This window comes from Solanum verrucosum, unplaced genomic scaffold (genome assembly GCF_900185275.1).
Source record: "Solanum verrucosum unplaced genomic scaffold, falcon-dt-bn FXZP01000263.1, whole genome shotgun sequence".
NCBI classification, from domain to species: domain Eukaryota; kingdom Viridiplantae; phylum Streptophyta; class Magnoliopsida; order Solanales; family Solanaceae; genus Solanum; species Solanum verrucosum.
Window position 1 is genome coordinate 445,648 of NW_026020353.1, and position 16,336 is coordinate 461,983.

Consider the following 16,336-nt stretch of genomic DNA (forward strand, 5'->3'; position numbering starts at 1 on the left):
ACTTGTCCTATGTCCATTCAATTATAATTATCTACTAAAAATATTTTAATTTAGTAATATTTTAATTCTATTTTACAAACATCATATACTATATATACGATACGCACGTGCAACGTAGGTGCCGTAAAACTTGTAAAATAAAAATGAGAGACAAGAGAGAGTTGATCGGATGGTAAGCACTCCTTACTTCCAACATAAGGTTGTGAGTTCAATTCCCCAAGAAAGCATATGTGGGAGCTCCTGTGGATGGGTTAAAAAAAATTGAGATGGGCACAGGAAAATTAACTTTTTTTATAATAATAAATTTGTCCCTAATTAATACATTTAAGAACAAAATAATTTTATATATATAAAATATAGTCATTAGTGACGAAATTAGATTTTGTCGAACTACGAAATACATATAACTTTAGAGACAATTGATGTCGTCATTGATTGAAGTAAAATAGTTAGCGACAAAATTGAGATGGGCACAGGAAAATTAACTTTTTTTATAATAATAAATTTGTCCCTAATTAATATATTTAAGAACAAAATAATTTTTTGTATATAAAATATAATCATTAGTGAAGAAATTAGATTTTGTTCAACTACGAAATACATATAACTTTAGAGACAATTGATGTCGTCACTATTGAAGTAAAATAATTAGCGACAATATAATTTTGTCGGTAGTAATAACCTTTTTAGTGACAAAGCAAACTATTAACTACAAAAAATATATACTTTTTACGACAAAGAAATTTTTCACAAATGTTTAAGCATTTGGGGAAGATTCTTCTTTTTGTAGTTAATATAATACTTTTGGCGACGAAACACTAAATCATTTTTGTATAATTTTAGCGACACATATTTAGTGATGACTGATTGAAGAATTATTTTTCCTCTCACAAGACTTTTAGTGACGAAATATGATTTATAAATGACGAAATTATTTGTCCCTCATAATCGAATTTGTTGTAGTGCAAGTAGATCCCTCTACGGACTAACTCCTCCACAAAACCTTCACTGAAGCGACTTCTTTATTTCTCAACCTACGAACCTGACAGTCAAGAATCTCAACTGGCACCTCTTCATAAGTGATGCTATCTTTCACAACCACACTCTCTAATGCCATTATTGATGCTAGATCACCCACACACTTCTTCAACAAGGAAATGTGCAAGACTGGATGAACCGCTGCTAGTTCTGCTGGTAACTCTAACTCATAAGCCACATTACCAACCCTTTTCAAGATTTTGTAAGGACCTATATATCTAGGACTGAGCTTCCCTTTATTGACAAATCTCATCACCCCTTTCATAGGTGACACCTTCAGGAAAACCCAATCATCGATCTCAAACTCTAAGTCCCTTCTCCTTACATCTGCATAGGATTTCTGACGACTCTGAGCTGTCTTGAGTCTATCTCTGATGAGCTGAACTTTTTCCATAGCCTCATGAACCAAATCTGGCCCAATCAATACTGCTTCACCTACTTCAAACCAACAAATCGGGGACCTGCATATACGCCCATATAGTGCCTCATACGGGGCTATCTGAATATTGAAATGATAACTGTTATTATAGGTGAACTCTATGAGAGGTAGGTGATCATCCCAACTGCCCTTGAAATTGATGTCCTCTAAGGTCTGAATGATACATTATGCTTGACCATCCGTCTGTGGATGAAATGTAGTGCTGAGATTTTCCTGAGTACCAAGACTTTTCAGAAACGATTTCTAGAAATAAGAGGTAAACTGAGGACCTCTGTTTGATATGATAGACAAGGAACCCCATGCAACCTAAATATCTCATTAATGTACAGTTTGGCATAGTCCTCCGCTGAATCTGTAGTCTTGACAACCAAGAAATGAGCGGGACTTAGTAACTCTGTCTACTGTCAACCAAATAGAGTCATGTTGTCTGCGAGTACGAGGTAAACCCATAATGAAGTCCATGTTTATCACTTCCCACTTCCATGTAGGAATGTTAATCTCTTGAGTCATACCTCCTAATTTCTAATGTTCTACCTTAACCTGTTGACAATAAGGGCACTTAGCCACAAAGTTTGCTATATCCCTTTTCATACCATTCCACCAAAAGACTTCCCGTAGATCACAGTACATCTTAGTGACCTGGATGGATAGAATACGTGGACTTATGGGCTTCTGTAAGGATCTTCTGCCTCAACTCACCCACATAAGGAACACATAAGTGACCCTGGTAACGAAGTACACCATCTCCCCCTTCGGAGAAAACCTCAACTTTCTGCTGTAGAATTGCACCCTCCAACTGAAGCAATATAAGATCACTATCTTGTTTTTCCTTAACCTCCGCTACCAAAGAAGATTTAGATCTATTCTGAACTATCACACCACCATCTGACATGTCCGTAAGGCCAACTCCTAAGTGAGCAATCCGGTGAACATCTTTTGCTAATTCATTCCTTTCTTCCTCAACATGTGCTACACTACCCATAGATAGTCTGTTGAGAGTATCAACTACTACATTGGCCTTACAAGGATGGTAAAGAACATTCATATCATAGTCCTTGTGAGGAACTCAAGCCATCTCCTCTGACGAAGATTCAACTCTTTCTGAGTGAACACATATTGGAGGCTCTTATGATCTGTGAACAAATCTACGTGAACACCATACAAGTAATGTCTCCAAATCTTTAGGGCAAATACTACGACTGTAAGCCCGAGGTTATGAGTCAGATATTTCTTCTCATAGACCTTAAGCTGTCTAGAAACATAAGCTATAACCTTACTTTGCTGCATCAACACACAACCTATGCCGACTCTGGAAGCATCACAATAAATCACATAACCGTCTGAACCATCTAGTAGAGTCAAAATGGGAGTTGTAGTCAACCTAGTTTTCAGTTTTGAGAATCTCCTCTCACACTCATCTGACCACTGAAACTTAACCTTTTTCTGAGTCAACTTGGTCAATGGGGAAGCTATGGTTGAAAATCCTTCAACGAATCTTTGGTAATAACCAGCCAAACCCAAGAAACTCCTGATATATGTTGGAGAGGTGGGGATGGTCCACTGCTTCACTGCCTCTATTTTTTGAGAATCCACTTGGATCCCTTCGCTAGATACTACATGACCAAGGAAAGCAACTGACTGCAACCAAAACTCACATTTGCTAAACTTAACGAATAACTGGCGATCTTTGAGAGTTTGCATAACAACTCTCATATGAGTCGCATGCTCCTCCTCATTTCGAGAATAAATGAGGATATTGTCAATAAAGACAATAACGAGCAAATCCAAATATTGTTTGAACACCCTGCTCATTAAGTCTATGAAAGCTGCAGGAGCATTTGTTAGTCCGAAAGAAATAACTACAAATTCATAATGATCATACCGAGTTCTCAAGGCTATCTTAGGAATGTCACTATCTCTGACTCTGAGTTGATGATAGCCAGATTTGAGTTCTACCCTCGAGAAATAAATAGCACCCTGAAGTTGGTTGAACAAGTCATCAATCTTGGGGATAGGGTATTTGTTCTTGATTGTGACTTTTTTCAACTGCCGATAGTCTATGCACATCCTGAAAGAACCATCTTTCTTTTTCACGAACAATACTGGAGCATCCCATGGAGAGATACTAGGTCTGATGAAGCCCTTCTAGAAGGTCTTTCAACTATTCTTTCAATTCCTTAAGCTCGGCTAGAGCCATTCTCTAAAGAGGAATCGAAATAGGCTGGGTATTTGGAAGGAGATCAATTCTGAAGTCAATTTCCCTTTCGGGAGGAACTCCGGGAAGATCTTCTGGAAATACTTCTGGAAACTCAATTACTACTCGAATTGACTCAATAGTTGGGGTTTTAGAGCTTGAATCCTTAACCCGAACTAGATGATAGATATACCCTTTAGATATCATCCTTCTAGCCTTAAGGTAATAGATAAATCGACCCATATGCATTGAGCTACTACCCTTCCATTCTAAGACTGGCTTGTTTGGAAACTGAAACCGAATGATCCTAGTTCTACAATCGACTGAGGCATAACAGAAATGTAACCAATCTATTCCTAGAATGATCCAACAATAGTGTTAGTAGGAACTGGACCTACTGATTGTTCTGGTTGCCTATACTCTGAGCCAAGAGTCACATTCTGAAACTCTACATTCGTAACTTCATGGTTTGGGACTACATGAACTGCATTAGCGTTGCGTGCATTAGGATTCCATGCGTAAAATCTATGAGGAGGCATGATCTGAAACACATAACAAAGGATTAGAATGGAGAAATTGGATCATACCTCACACACGACAAGAGTAGCAAGGAGAGTAAAGTTTTTCTTAAAACACTTCGCAGCCTCCTTCTCATTAGTTATGGTGCACTTCACACCCATGAAAGAGATTCTACTTAGTGCGACATTCAGAAATCCTAGGACTCTTAAACCTAATGCTCTGATCCAAGTTTGTCACGCCTCGAGGCTACCCTATTGACGTAAACACAGGACCTAGGATCACGAGTGATCCCAAGCTAACCCTGTAATGGCGTATCATAAGCATACTAAAACAACTGAATAAAGGATACTATGCGGAAGCTTAAAACAATAGTTAACTGAATGTGGGGAATACCCAAATACTTGTCTGAATATATATAAAACTACTAAGAATTTAGTGATAGTGAACAATCAGTCAAAAACTAAAGTTGAATCTAATACTATGTTTGAAAAAGCCTCTATTGACTAAAGTTGCTGGGACATGCCCCCAACTAACTCTAGCAAAATCTGAAATATTGAAATAAAAGACTAAAATAGAAGCATGTCTATTGTCTTCGGAGAATGAGGACTCACCAGTGAAACTGCTGAATACGGACCGATAAGTCGATCTAAGTGTGATCTGGATACAGAGTACCTGAACCTACATCATGAAAGGATGTAGCGCAGAGTATGCGTCAGTACTTGGAATGTACTGAACATGCATGATATGGATAATAGCTGAACAAACATATAAGATGAACAAAACATATACTGAGCAGTGACATAATTTGAACAGAATAGTAATACTGAAATGAACTGAATTGAATGCAATGACTAAGTACTGATTATCAATATAACATGCAGAGACTGAATACTAAAGTATAACTGAAAACCTGGTCAAATGCACTAGAGTCTGACTGTGGGAGCTACTACTAACCGACATAAAACCACGTGAGCTAACCGTGGAGTCCAATGTATACTCCCCATCGAGAGGACCCAATATACCTTGCCAGGGGTATAAAGGCATGATTGGCGTGATCACTAAATCTGATGCCCACAAAGGGGACTTATAATCCTATGGGGGTACGTAGTTCTGGGACTATGAGCGTACGCTGAACCCTTGTCCAACTCGATGCTAAGCCTACTCTCGCCTGGAAATGTGTATAACACAACATAATTGAAATACTGGAGAGCTTAATATTCTGACATGCAAATATGAGAATGCAACATTTAAGAACTGACAATGTAACATTCGAAACTGGAGCATATATATCTGTTTAACTAACCTAGAAAGTGTAATTAATGAACTAAAAGAATCTACACCACTAGGGTTCTGAAATTTCACGCAAAGAACTAAGCAACGATTTCACGAAAACATGATAATTTAATTTGGAACACTATAACAACTATATCACAACAATTCTTCAAGGTTTTAGAAACCCTAGGTCTAAACAAAATATCAAGGATCAAGAATCTGACTGAATTTTAGAAACCTAGTGGATGAAAGGAACCCACTAGTGAAATCCCACATACCCGATGACAAAATATATGGAGAATTCCTTTGATTTCAGGACAAGAACTGAAGAAAGCCTTTTGCATTCTTGGAAGGGCTTGGTCGACCCTTTTCTCCTCTTTTGCTCTATGTTTGATGAATTTTTGGTGAATGAATCGCTTAGGGTAAAGTCTGACTAGAATACTAGGCTAAAATTGAGTGAAACGACGTAGTTTAGCTGTAAAACGATGTACTTTAAATGTCCAAAGCATAGGGGAAAAAACCAAAACAACCATAACTTAAAAGGTGATGAGGCCATCGATGGGCCTGACCGACGGACTGTAGGTCGACTGATGGTCCATCCTGTCAGTCATCATTTGGCTTCAGAAAGTAGGTATTAAGGGTCATGATCCACAGACCTGGACCACAGACCGTTGTCCCACCTATGATTTGTAGGTCCCATCGTGGGTCATGACTTTTCTAAGAAACTGGGTAACTGACCTACGAATCACACCTACGGTCTGTAATCCCACACACGAGCCGTGGATGGCCTCCGTCGGTGGCACCTGTAGGTTTCTCAAAAGTCTTTTATTTGCTCATTTTGAATCTAGGGTGTTACATTCATCCTCAAGTTCATTTCTGAGCCAAGTAAATTTGGCACATGAGATTTACTACCACATGGGTTAGACCTCACAAAAAATATAACTTTTCAATATGTATATATTATGAATGGAGGATCCGTAGCTCTGTTTATGGGTTCATGAGATAATTTATCAAACTTTACTCAAACTCAATTATATAGTTATAAATTTAATTGTAAATTCAGTTATTCATATCCATTAATATTAAAATATTATAAGAATCCATAAACTTCAATTCTCGAATCCACCTTTATTTATTATCACCAACATATAAGATTATTCTTTGTAAAACTTTCAACCATATGAGCTGTCACAACCCGAGCCTACACCCTGGATGTGGCCAGCACTCGAGAACAATTGCTGGCCCTTAAGAGAATTCTTATCCTGGCTAACTACAAGAGGAAGAATAACTCAAGCATACATAAGCATCAAATTGAAAGAAACGTTTAAAAATAGTACATTGAATATCAAAACTTCACTGAATATACTGAGTATGAAACATAAGTTTTAAATAAAATATCTGAAACTGAAAGACTCTCCAAAACTGTCTATCTATGAAACCTCTATTGTATAAAGATGAGTGTCGGGACAAGACCCACTACTCCTCAAGAGAACTACTACTAACAACTCATAAAATTGGAGTCCTCTAGAAGCAAGGAGGTCTTACTAAAAAATTAACGAGCAGATGAAGTGATTTCAACAGACTCTTGTGATCCTAAGAATTTGTATCTGCATCATTAAAAGATGTAGGTCGAATGACATCAGTACATTGAATGTACGAGTATGTAATATAACTGAATAACAAACAACTGAATGAAAGAACTATATATATATATATATATATATATATATATATATATATATATATATATATACTCAACTGGATGTAAAGAAATAAAGAAGTGAAATCATTAAAACTTAACAAAATACCTACTCATCTCTGAACTCGACATATTAAGTTATATAATAAAAATACAGTTTTAACTCTATTTGGGAGATTCTGTAACCAAAAATCATCACTATGAGCTACGTGATGATACCTCATCTCGCCCATGCATCCAGAACTGTCATATACCTTGCCGGAGTATAGAACACCTCAACTAAGTGGATCCACTAAGCTCTGCTTGAAGGCACTTAGGATTCATCTAAAAAGTATGTTCCTGTACCCATGTTGGCATACATGGTTTATGAGGAATGTGAGTTCTATGAACTCATCTCCATATCAATGCTCAGTACTACTCCCAATAATATATACTCATGCTCAATGTTTAAAAAAACTTACTCTTCCTCAGGTTTGAGATAATTGCTCAAACTATCCTCTTAAAAGAGGTAACTGCTCTTGAAATATCTTTGAACTGATAACTCATTTACAAATCAAAGTTTCTCTTTTATCAATGTAAAAATTGATACCTTTGGAAATACTTAGTTCCCTTATACTCTTTCTCAATTCATATTTGTAAACTCTTTCTCTAAAATATATCAAAATCATATTGTGATATGATCATTGATGACTCGGGTAATCATACTACATAAACATTAATGGCATAACTAGATACCATACTGCTTAAACATTGATGGCATACACGATTGTCATACTAATAATGTTTTAGAAACTCTTTCTCAAAACTCATCTTTACTTTCTCAAAAACTCAGTTTAAAACTCAAGTGTTGGCTTTAAAAAGCTTCTCAAGATTTATAACTCAATTTATAGGGTTCATGCGGAATTATGGACATGAACGACTCAACTTAGGAATCTTAATAGCAATATGGAAACTCAGTACTCAGAACTCAACAATACTACTCATCAAAAAAATACTCAATTCATATGGTTCATGCTGAAATATAGACATGAACGAATCAACTCAAGAATCTTAATGCATGACATATAGAAATTCAATAAGTAGGAATAGAATTTAAAAAATAAACATGAATTCAAGAACTCAAAATCAACTTATCTCAAGAATACTCAAATCTAGGGATAGAACCCAAGATTACTCTTTTAGTGATTTTAAAGTAGATGTAGGGCGTGAGGATGAACTAGTCCAACACTACGATAGACTTACTTACCTGGAAGAACAAGGTTCTTGAAGAATCTTGAAGAAGAACTTGATTAGAAGCCTTGAAATCCTAACTTGAAGGTAAACAATCAAGAAAACCTTTCTTGAGATTATTGAATTAGTTTTTTGAAATCTCTATGGCCAAGAATTATGATTTTCATTAGTGATTCATAATTGTATGGAGAAATTTGAGTTGGAAAGAATGGAATTCTTGGAGAAAGAGTTAGCTTGAAGAAGAATCTTGAAAAAGATGGAAAAAATCTTGAATGGAGTCTTCTATTTTGATTTTTCCTTAGGGTTTTACCTTAGAGTTTGAGAGAGAAGAGAATGGGGGATTAAGAGATGAAAATATAATTGTTTTGAGCCTTTAATTAGTTAAGAAATTCGTTTAGGGTTTTATTAGAGGTAAAAAGACAAAACCGACCCTTTTTAATGTTTTCCCATCGGCAATTCGTCACTACATTGTATCAGGTAACTAAAATGGTCATAACTTTTTACTCGAAAGTCGGATTGACGCGAAATTGGTGGCGTTGGAAAGAAGATTCAATATCTTTAATTTGATAGGTTATGGGCCACGTAACTCTTTATATTCTAAGATATATGGTCGTTTAAACTTGATCCAAGTAAAAGCTTACATCAAAACGTAATCGGTAAGAAAACTTTCAACGCAACTTTTTGCTAGGAGTTTTTAGTGACCTTAATTGATATCCAAAATCATTCCCACACTAAAGAATTTACCTTAACACATATGGAAAATTTAAGAATCACCTGATATGACCCTACAAGTAAATGAAGAATAGTTCGGGTGTTAACTTAGAAATTTTTGGGGTGTTACATGAGCACTTCTTCCCGTGTACAACCCACCTAGATGACTGATGAGCCTTCTCTAATTTTTCACTCTTCATTATTTCTATAATAAATTCATCTTTTCCTTCATATATGTGATTAGTTATGAGAGTATTTTGCCAAAGCTTTTTGTATCCCAAGAAAACAAAATCATGACTTTCTCATATAAAATCTCTAGTAGATTAGCTTAAGGTCACTTTTCCATTAATTACGGGGAAGACATTCATTCATATGAGAACTATACTTTCCAAACTTTTTACTCCTCATACGATCTGATAATTATAATACATTTCCTTAAGATATATAGTTAAGACATGATTTTAAAAATTCTCGACACCTTGATAAAAATGAGTCATCTTTTTCACTAATATCCATTTAATTATTAATTTTGATGAAAATTTCTTCAAAATACAAGATCTTTCAAATCTAAAGATAAAGTTTGACTCATATTTTCTACGGAAAGTTCCTCAAGACGCGTGCTCGTCAAATTCAAACCTGACATTTCTTCTCCTAAAGCTATTGCTCAATGGCTTCGGGTTCATATCTCTTTTGGGTACTGTTAATACAATCTGCATATGTATATCAGATGATAGATGAGTTGCATGTACATTAATAGCATGAAATCTGAAAAATTGAAGAGCAAATTAAATTCAGAAGCACAATAAAAGGAGGTTAATAATACACCGTAGAATTTGACAATAAAAAAATCAAGGTGTCAAGTGCAAGATAAATTTTGAAGCAAAAAGCCAGTTAACAACCAAGTGACACCAAAACAAACGATTTACAGAGGTGAAAGCTTTAGGTGCAAGTATTTATTGTGAAGAGATAATGATGCTAGCATCACCTCTTTAAAATATGCAATAATCACAAATTAAGATTAAGCCATTGTATCTCACAAAAAGTGAACTAAAAGCACTTGTTCTACAATAACTTAGTTGTCAGAAATTCAGAGATAAAAAATCTGAACGTTCCACCAACATATTCTTAGAGAAATCATATTTATATTATATACACATTCAGAGAGAACCATGCAACGAAATATATATATATATATATATATATATATATATAGCTTAAATCTATTTCTTCTACCCTCTAGTATTTGCTAAGGGATACTTGAAGGAATTTTAAATGCAAAACAACAACAAGATGTGTACCTTGTAACTTGCAGCACAAATATTTATTGTTGATTTTGTTGTCAGAAAAAATTGCTTCAGATCACTCTTTGAATCTCAAGGAAATAAAGATCGGTCTTTGTTCACAAACTAAGAGTCTCCTTAGAGAGTGTTGATTGATTTGTGTAAGAAACTCACTTCTCTGTTTCTTTACTGATCGCTTGTTTTTCTGTTTCTCACGTTTTTCCTCTCCTCTCTTTTTACGTTTCACGTCTCTTAAAAGTTACTCCCACTAGGAGTCTTTTAAGGGGAGGTCGAACAATTACAGTGTAACTGTTTCTGCCTTATCCTTTTAAAAGAATTATCCAATTAATTAATTAATTAAATTAGATAAGGCATGATAGATTGGGTCGGGTCGGTCCACATGGGAGACCCATGACCCAAAACATACATCTCCCACTTCGCACATGGTGGACAAGACCCAAGCCAACACAACATCAATCAGACACACAATTCATACGACAAATAGTTCATGCGACCTGTGAGCATGAAGAGTTTACCTGTAAGGTTTTACAAGCCCTATATAGGAATCCAATCACATGTGGAAAGAATTCATTACTATTTTAAGGACACTATTACTCACAATACCCTAGACGTCATTCACTGCTTCAGTAGTTACTTATTCGATCCCTCAACCTCTTATAGAGGTGAACTCGAGTCTACGTTTTAACTTTATACACACAAATTACACTCGAGTGTAATAGTCGGCTTATGTATACAAGTTGAATTGTTCATTTTAATCATCTTCCCTTTCTACTCGAATCTATCTGTTCCATATCAACTACTTTTCTAGACATGTACTGCATTGCTGAATCACTCATGGCTATTAGTAACATGCTAAAGTAGCAACACCGATCGAAACTTCAAGAAACAGTAAAAGGTCAAAGGGTATTTCATTGAAAAGCCATTTTAACCTTGCGGGGTCTCACACAATGAAGAAGCAGGGAACCATTCTTTCATTGAGCCATTAATCGATTGACACACGTGGTATGAAACACGTGCTACGATGTTTACACCTTATATTGGTATATGTGTCTCATTCTTTCGATTATTCAACATCGTACAGACCTTGGTCTAAACACCTCCAGATGTTAAACCGTAGTTTCTCTCTTCAGTGATCCTTAAACTCATTTTCTTGGAGAAACTTTTGTCTGGATCATAAAACAAGTAAAAATATGGTGGTGAAACTCATCTCTTCACGTTCCCTGATGTAAGAGGCGATTACTCGTGTGAGAGAGCTAATCTCGTGACTTGTTCGACACACTTTATTTCTTAAAAATTATCACATGCATATGATATTTGAATATAAATACAATAGTATTACATAGAAGAGAATATTATAACAATCAAGTTACAATACTAAAATATCATCATATTCTACACAAACCTAGAGCCTTAACATGTTTTTCAAACATGTCTCTAGAAATGGCCTTCGTAAAAGGATCGGCTATCATTTCACGTGTATGAATGTATTGCAAAGTTATTTCTCCACTTGCCACTACGTCTCTCACAAAGTTATACTTGATGTCAATGTGTTTGGTGTTGCTGTGATATTTATGTAACACCCCAGAAAATTTTTGAACTAAGACTCAATCCGTTCTTCGTAGTGAGTGAGATTTTACCAAGGAATTTAAAATTTCTTAAATGTTAAGGTCACTAGATGTAGCACCTTGAGTTTCAAAAAGAATTAAATTGGAAATAGCAAAATCTGAAATTTTGCAAGTTATGCTTAAGTATGAGTTTTGGGTCGACTTCAAATGACCATAATTCCTATATCAAGATGAATTAGGTGTGCTACTAGATACCATAGCGAAGATCTTTAAATTATCTTTCCAATGCCGCTGAGTTTGCTAAGTTTCGAGGTCGGATGAGTGAGATATGGTCTTTTGAAGATAGGCTGACCAGTTAAGGAAGGTCAGCCGAAAATAGAGAGGGGTATTTTGGTCTTTTCCTTACCAAATCAGATTTAATTCGTTTTTATTAAGGTCTTAAGGGTCTAATCCTATTAGGTTCAGTTTTATAATCCTAGTTTACACCTAGGGTTTTAGTTGAGAGTTCAAGAAGAGAAAAGAAGAAGAGAAAAGAGGAGAAAAGAGAAAGGATCGAAGCGTTCGTCGAGATGCTTGAGAGTTGTTGCGGATTGTCACCATGGGATTAAGCCCTAAGAGGTATGTAAGCTTCCATAGTGTTGGGTTCTTTCACCCACATTCCAATCATGATTTATTCAGCGTAATTTCGTTCTTGAAATTTAAGGATTTAAGTTCTTGATGAGTTCTTGACAAGTGTTCTTGAAGTTTCATTAAGTTTTGATGTAAGATTCTACTTGGGTCAACTTTAAACGACCATATCTCTTAGAATATTAAGATTTACGTGAGCCATAACCTATCCAATTAAAGGTAATTGAATCTACTTTCCAACCCCACTAGTTTCACATCAATCCAATATCTGAGTAAAAAGTTATGACTATTTTAGTAACCTATACAGTGCTGTTACGAATTAGCCGACGGAAAAATATTGAAAATAATCGTTTTTATCTTTTTACCTCCAAGAAAACCATCAACGAATTTCTTGACTAATTAAAAAGCTCAAAACAATCAGATTTTCATCTTCACTCATGAAAATCATAATTTTTGTCTATAGAGATTTTAAGAAACTAACTCGAGAATCTCAAGAAAGGTCTTCTTGATTGTTTACCTTCAAGCTAGGGTTTCAAGGCTTCTAATCAAGTTCTTCTTCAAGATTCTTCAAGATTCTTAAATATTCTTCAAGATTCTTCAAGAATCTTATTCTTCTAGGTATCTAAGGCTATCATAGTGTTGGACTAGTTCGTCCTCACGCCCTACATCTACTTTCAGATCAGAAAAAGAGTAATCTAGGATACTTTCCCTAGATTTGAGTATTCTTGAGATAAGTTGATTGTGAGTTCTTGAATTCATGTTTCTTTTAAAAGTTCTATTCCTAATTATCGAATAACTATATTTTTATTGAGATCCTTCATATCATGAATCATAACTCTTGAATTCATAATTTAAATTCAAGAGAGAGTTAAGAGTAGAGTTCAAGGAAGCTTTTGACTTCAATTCCGAATCCTTTGAGATCCATCATCGATTTGAGTTAAATTTTGAGAAAGTAAGTATGAGAATGAGAAGAGTTGTACATGAATTCCTTATTGATATTTTGACCCTTGAGTCGAGTCGTTCATGCCCATAAACTCCGCATGCACGTCGTAAGTTGAGCATCCTTTAGAAAAGTGGTGTCTTCAAGTTCTAAGCCTTTTAAGTATTGAGTTTCTAACCCCTTTGAGATTATATTTCTAATCATGGGACTATTACATGTTATCCATGAAGTCCTTAAGTTGAATTGTTCATGCCCATAATTTCGCATGAACATTATAAGTCGAACAGTCTTGAGATGAGATGTATCTTTGAGTCATTGAGTTGAGTAGTTCATGCTCATAATTCCGCATGAACTCTGAGTTGAGCATTCTTGAAATGATTAGTATTATTGAAGTTCTTGAGTTCCAAGTATTTGAGTTCTATCTATGGTTATTGAAAACCTTACATTGAGTAGTTCATGTCCATAATTCGGTATGAACCATATTTTAAGAAGTCTTTTACAAACGTTTTAACTTTGTTTTAAGACTTAAGTTTTAAGTTCAGTAAAGACTAAAGAGTAAAGTTTGAAGTTTTTTTTCTTCAAAAGTATATGGGGACTAAGTATTCCCAAAAAGTTTATAAATGTTTTCACATTTAAATAAGAACGGAAACTAAGATTTCCAAAGAGCTTTCGGGCTAGTTTTCAGAAAAGAGTAATCGCTTTCTAAATGAAGCAAGAGAGGAAACTGGGATTTCCAAGATAGCCTTTGAGCTAAGTTTTGAGCTATCTCAAACTAGCAGAAAAAAGTATGTTTTTAAGACATAAGAGCTAGTATATTTTTGGGAGTAGTATTGAGCACCGATATGGGGGAGATTTTAGACAACTCACAACCTCTATAAACCATGTAGCCACCATGGGTAGAAAAGGGTCATACTTTTTAGATGAACCTTTTTCGAAATAGACTAGTGGATCCATTAGGCAGTTCAGGTCCTATACCTTTGGCTGGGTATAGGATGCACTGGCAGCGTGAGGTAGATCGATGTATCATCACTATAGCTCTTATGTGATGGTTGTCGGTTAGAGAAACTCCCACAAAAGTTATTGTGTTTTTATATACATCAGTTTATTATATTTTTATATACATTTTAGAGTTATGTTGTATCCTTGCATACACACAGATTTGACAGCATGTTTTTAAACAGTTTGTTTCTTTATATTGCACTTGTTTTAAATTGCTTTATAGTGAAATGAGTTCAGTCATATTTAGTTGAGTATTCAAAGTTGAGTATCCAGAGTCGAATATCATATCTTTGAGTAGAATATCACATCCTTGAGTTGAGTATCTAATCTCGGAGTTGAGTATCTTATACTTGAGTACTTCTGAGTTGAGTAAGTTTGAGTAGTTTTGAGTACCCTTGAGTATTCCTTGAGTTGAGTAAGTTTGAGAAGAGGTAAGTATGTTTCATTTCTATCAAGTTTCAAGCTTATGTTTATGTTTTAGAATTCCTCTTACATGCTCGTACATTCCACGTACTGAGCCATTTGGCCTGCATCTTCTCGTGATGCAGACACAGGTATTCAGGATCATCAACAGGAGCTTCGTTGATACATCCGAAAGTTCAAGTTAGCTATGGTGAGCCTCCTTGCTTTCAGAGGATTTCATTTACCTTTCAGTTATATCAGTTGTTAGGATGTCGTGGGTCTTGTCCCGACTTCCATCTTTATCAGTTAGAGGCTTCATAGATAGTCAATATAGTTGAGAAGTCTATATCATTTATTTTATTAAATGTTTTAAAGACTAAAGTTGCCTTTTTATGGCGAGTTGTATATATTTTATTATACAGAGTTTTCTTTGGACTTAAAGTTTGTATTTAAGTTTTATGAACTTTTATTTCAGTTTTTAAGCTCTGTATGCTTGAATCAGTTTTCCGCTTGTAGTCAGCCAGGATGAGGGTTCGCTTGGGGATCAACAATGGTCTTCGAGTGCCGGCCACGTCCAGGGTGTAGGCTCGGGTCGTGACAATTTAGGATCCATCGTATATGCGATAGCCGCTTGACTATCACAATATAGAATCAAGAGACACTTAGAATCCTTTACAAAATTCAAATGCTCAAAGAATATCTTTAACCAAACAACTTCTTGTACTACAGACGCACAAGCCACAAATTCAGATTCCATGGTTGAAACAGCTGTGCAAGTTTGCTTCTTACTTTTACATGAAATAACACCACCATTTAGTAAGAATGCATAGCCGGATGTTGATTTTCTATCATTCCGGTCACCAACCCAATCAATATCTGTATAACCTCTTATGAACAAATCAGATCCACTATAACAAAGTGTATGATCTGCAGTTCCCTTCAAGTAACAAAATATTCTCTTTACTGCTTTCCAATGATCTCTTCCAGGATTGGATTGATACCTGCTAACTAGACTCACAACATAACAAATGTCAAGGCGAGTACACCTCATAGCATACATCAAACTCCCGACAACACTAGAATAAGGAACTCGAGACATGTCTTCCTTTTCTTTTTCAGTCTTTTGATACATTTCAAGGCTTAAAGTTTCACCCCTTGCTACATGAGTGTCCATGGATTTGCAACTATTCATCCAAAAATGTAATATTTTCTTTATATAAGTTTCTTGAGATAAACTTAAAAATTTCTTGGAACGATTTCTTTGGATCTTAACACCCAATATATAGTCTGCTTCATCCATATCTTTCATATCAAATGATTTTGAAAGCCATGACTTGAAAGTTTTCACATAATCCAAATTAGTCCAGCTAATAAAATATCATCTACGTAAAGAGAAGGAA

At 35.4% G+C, this 16,336-nt stretch overlaps 1 protein-coding gene across 1 annotated transcript; it reads right to left on the reverse strand.

The window, feature by feature from the left end:
• Window positions 1-4,027: 4,027 nt before the first annotated feature.
• Window positions 4,028-16,110, reverse strand: LOC125837595 (secreted RxLR effector protein 161-like). The gene is made up of 2 exons (XM_049516685.1): window positions 15,613-16,110; window positions 4,028-4,213 (listed from the first exon to the last, which is right to left on the reverse strand). The coding sequence occupies exons 1-2, from the start codon at window positions 16,108-16,110 to the stop codon at window positions 4,028-4,030; spliced, it is 684 nt and encodes a 227-aa protein (XP_049372642.1).
• Between the last annotated feature and the right edge of the window lie 226 nt (window positions 16,111-16,336).

Bases quoted from the DNA above. Each gene is read 5' to 3' on its own strand.
- LOC125837595 (XM_049516685.1), bottom strand. From the start codon at position 16,110: ATGGACACTCATGTAGCAAGGGGTGAAACTTTAAGCCTTGAAATGTAT. The intron at 4,214-15,612 runs GTAAAGGATTCT...TATGTGTTTCAG, and splicing joins TCTTTGAGCATTTGAATTTT to ATCATGCCTCCTCATAGATT.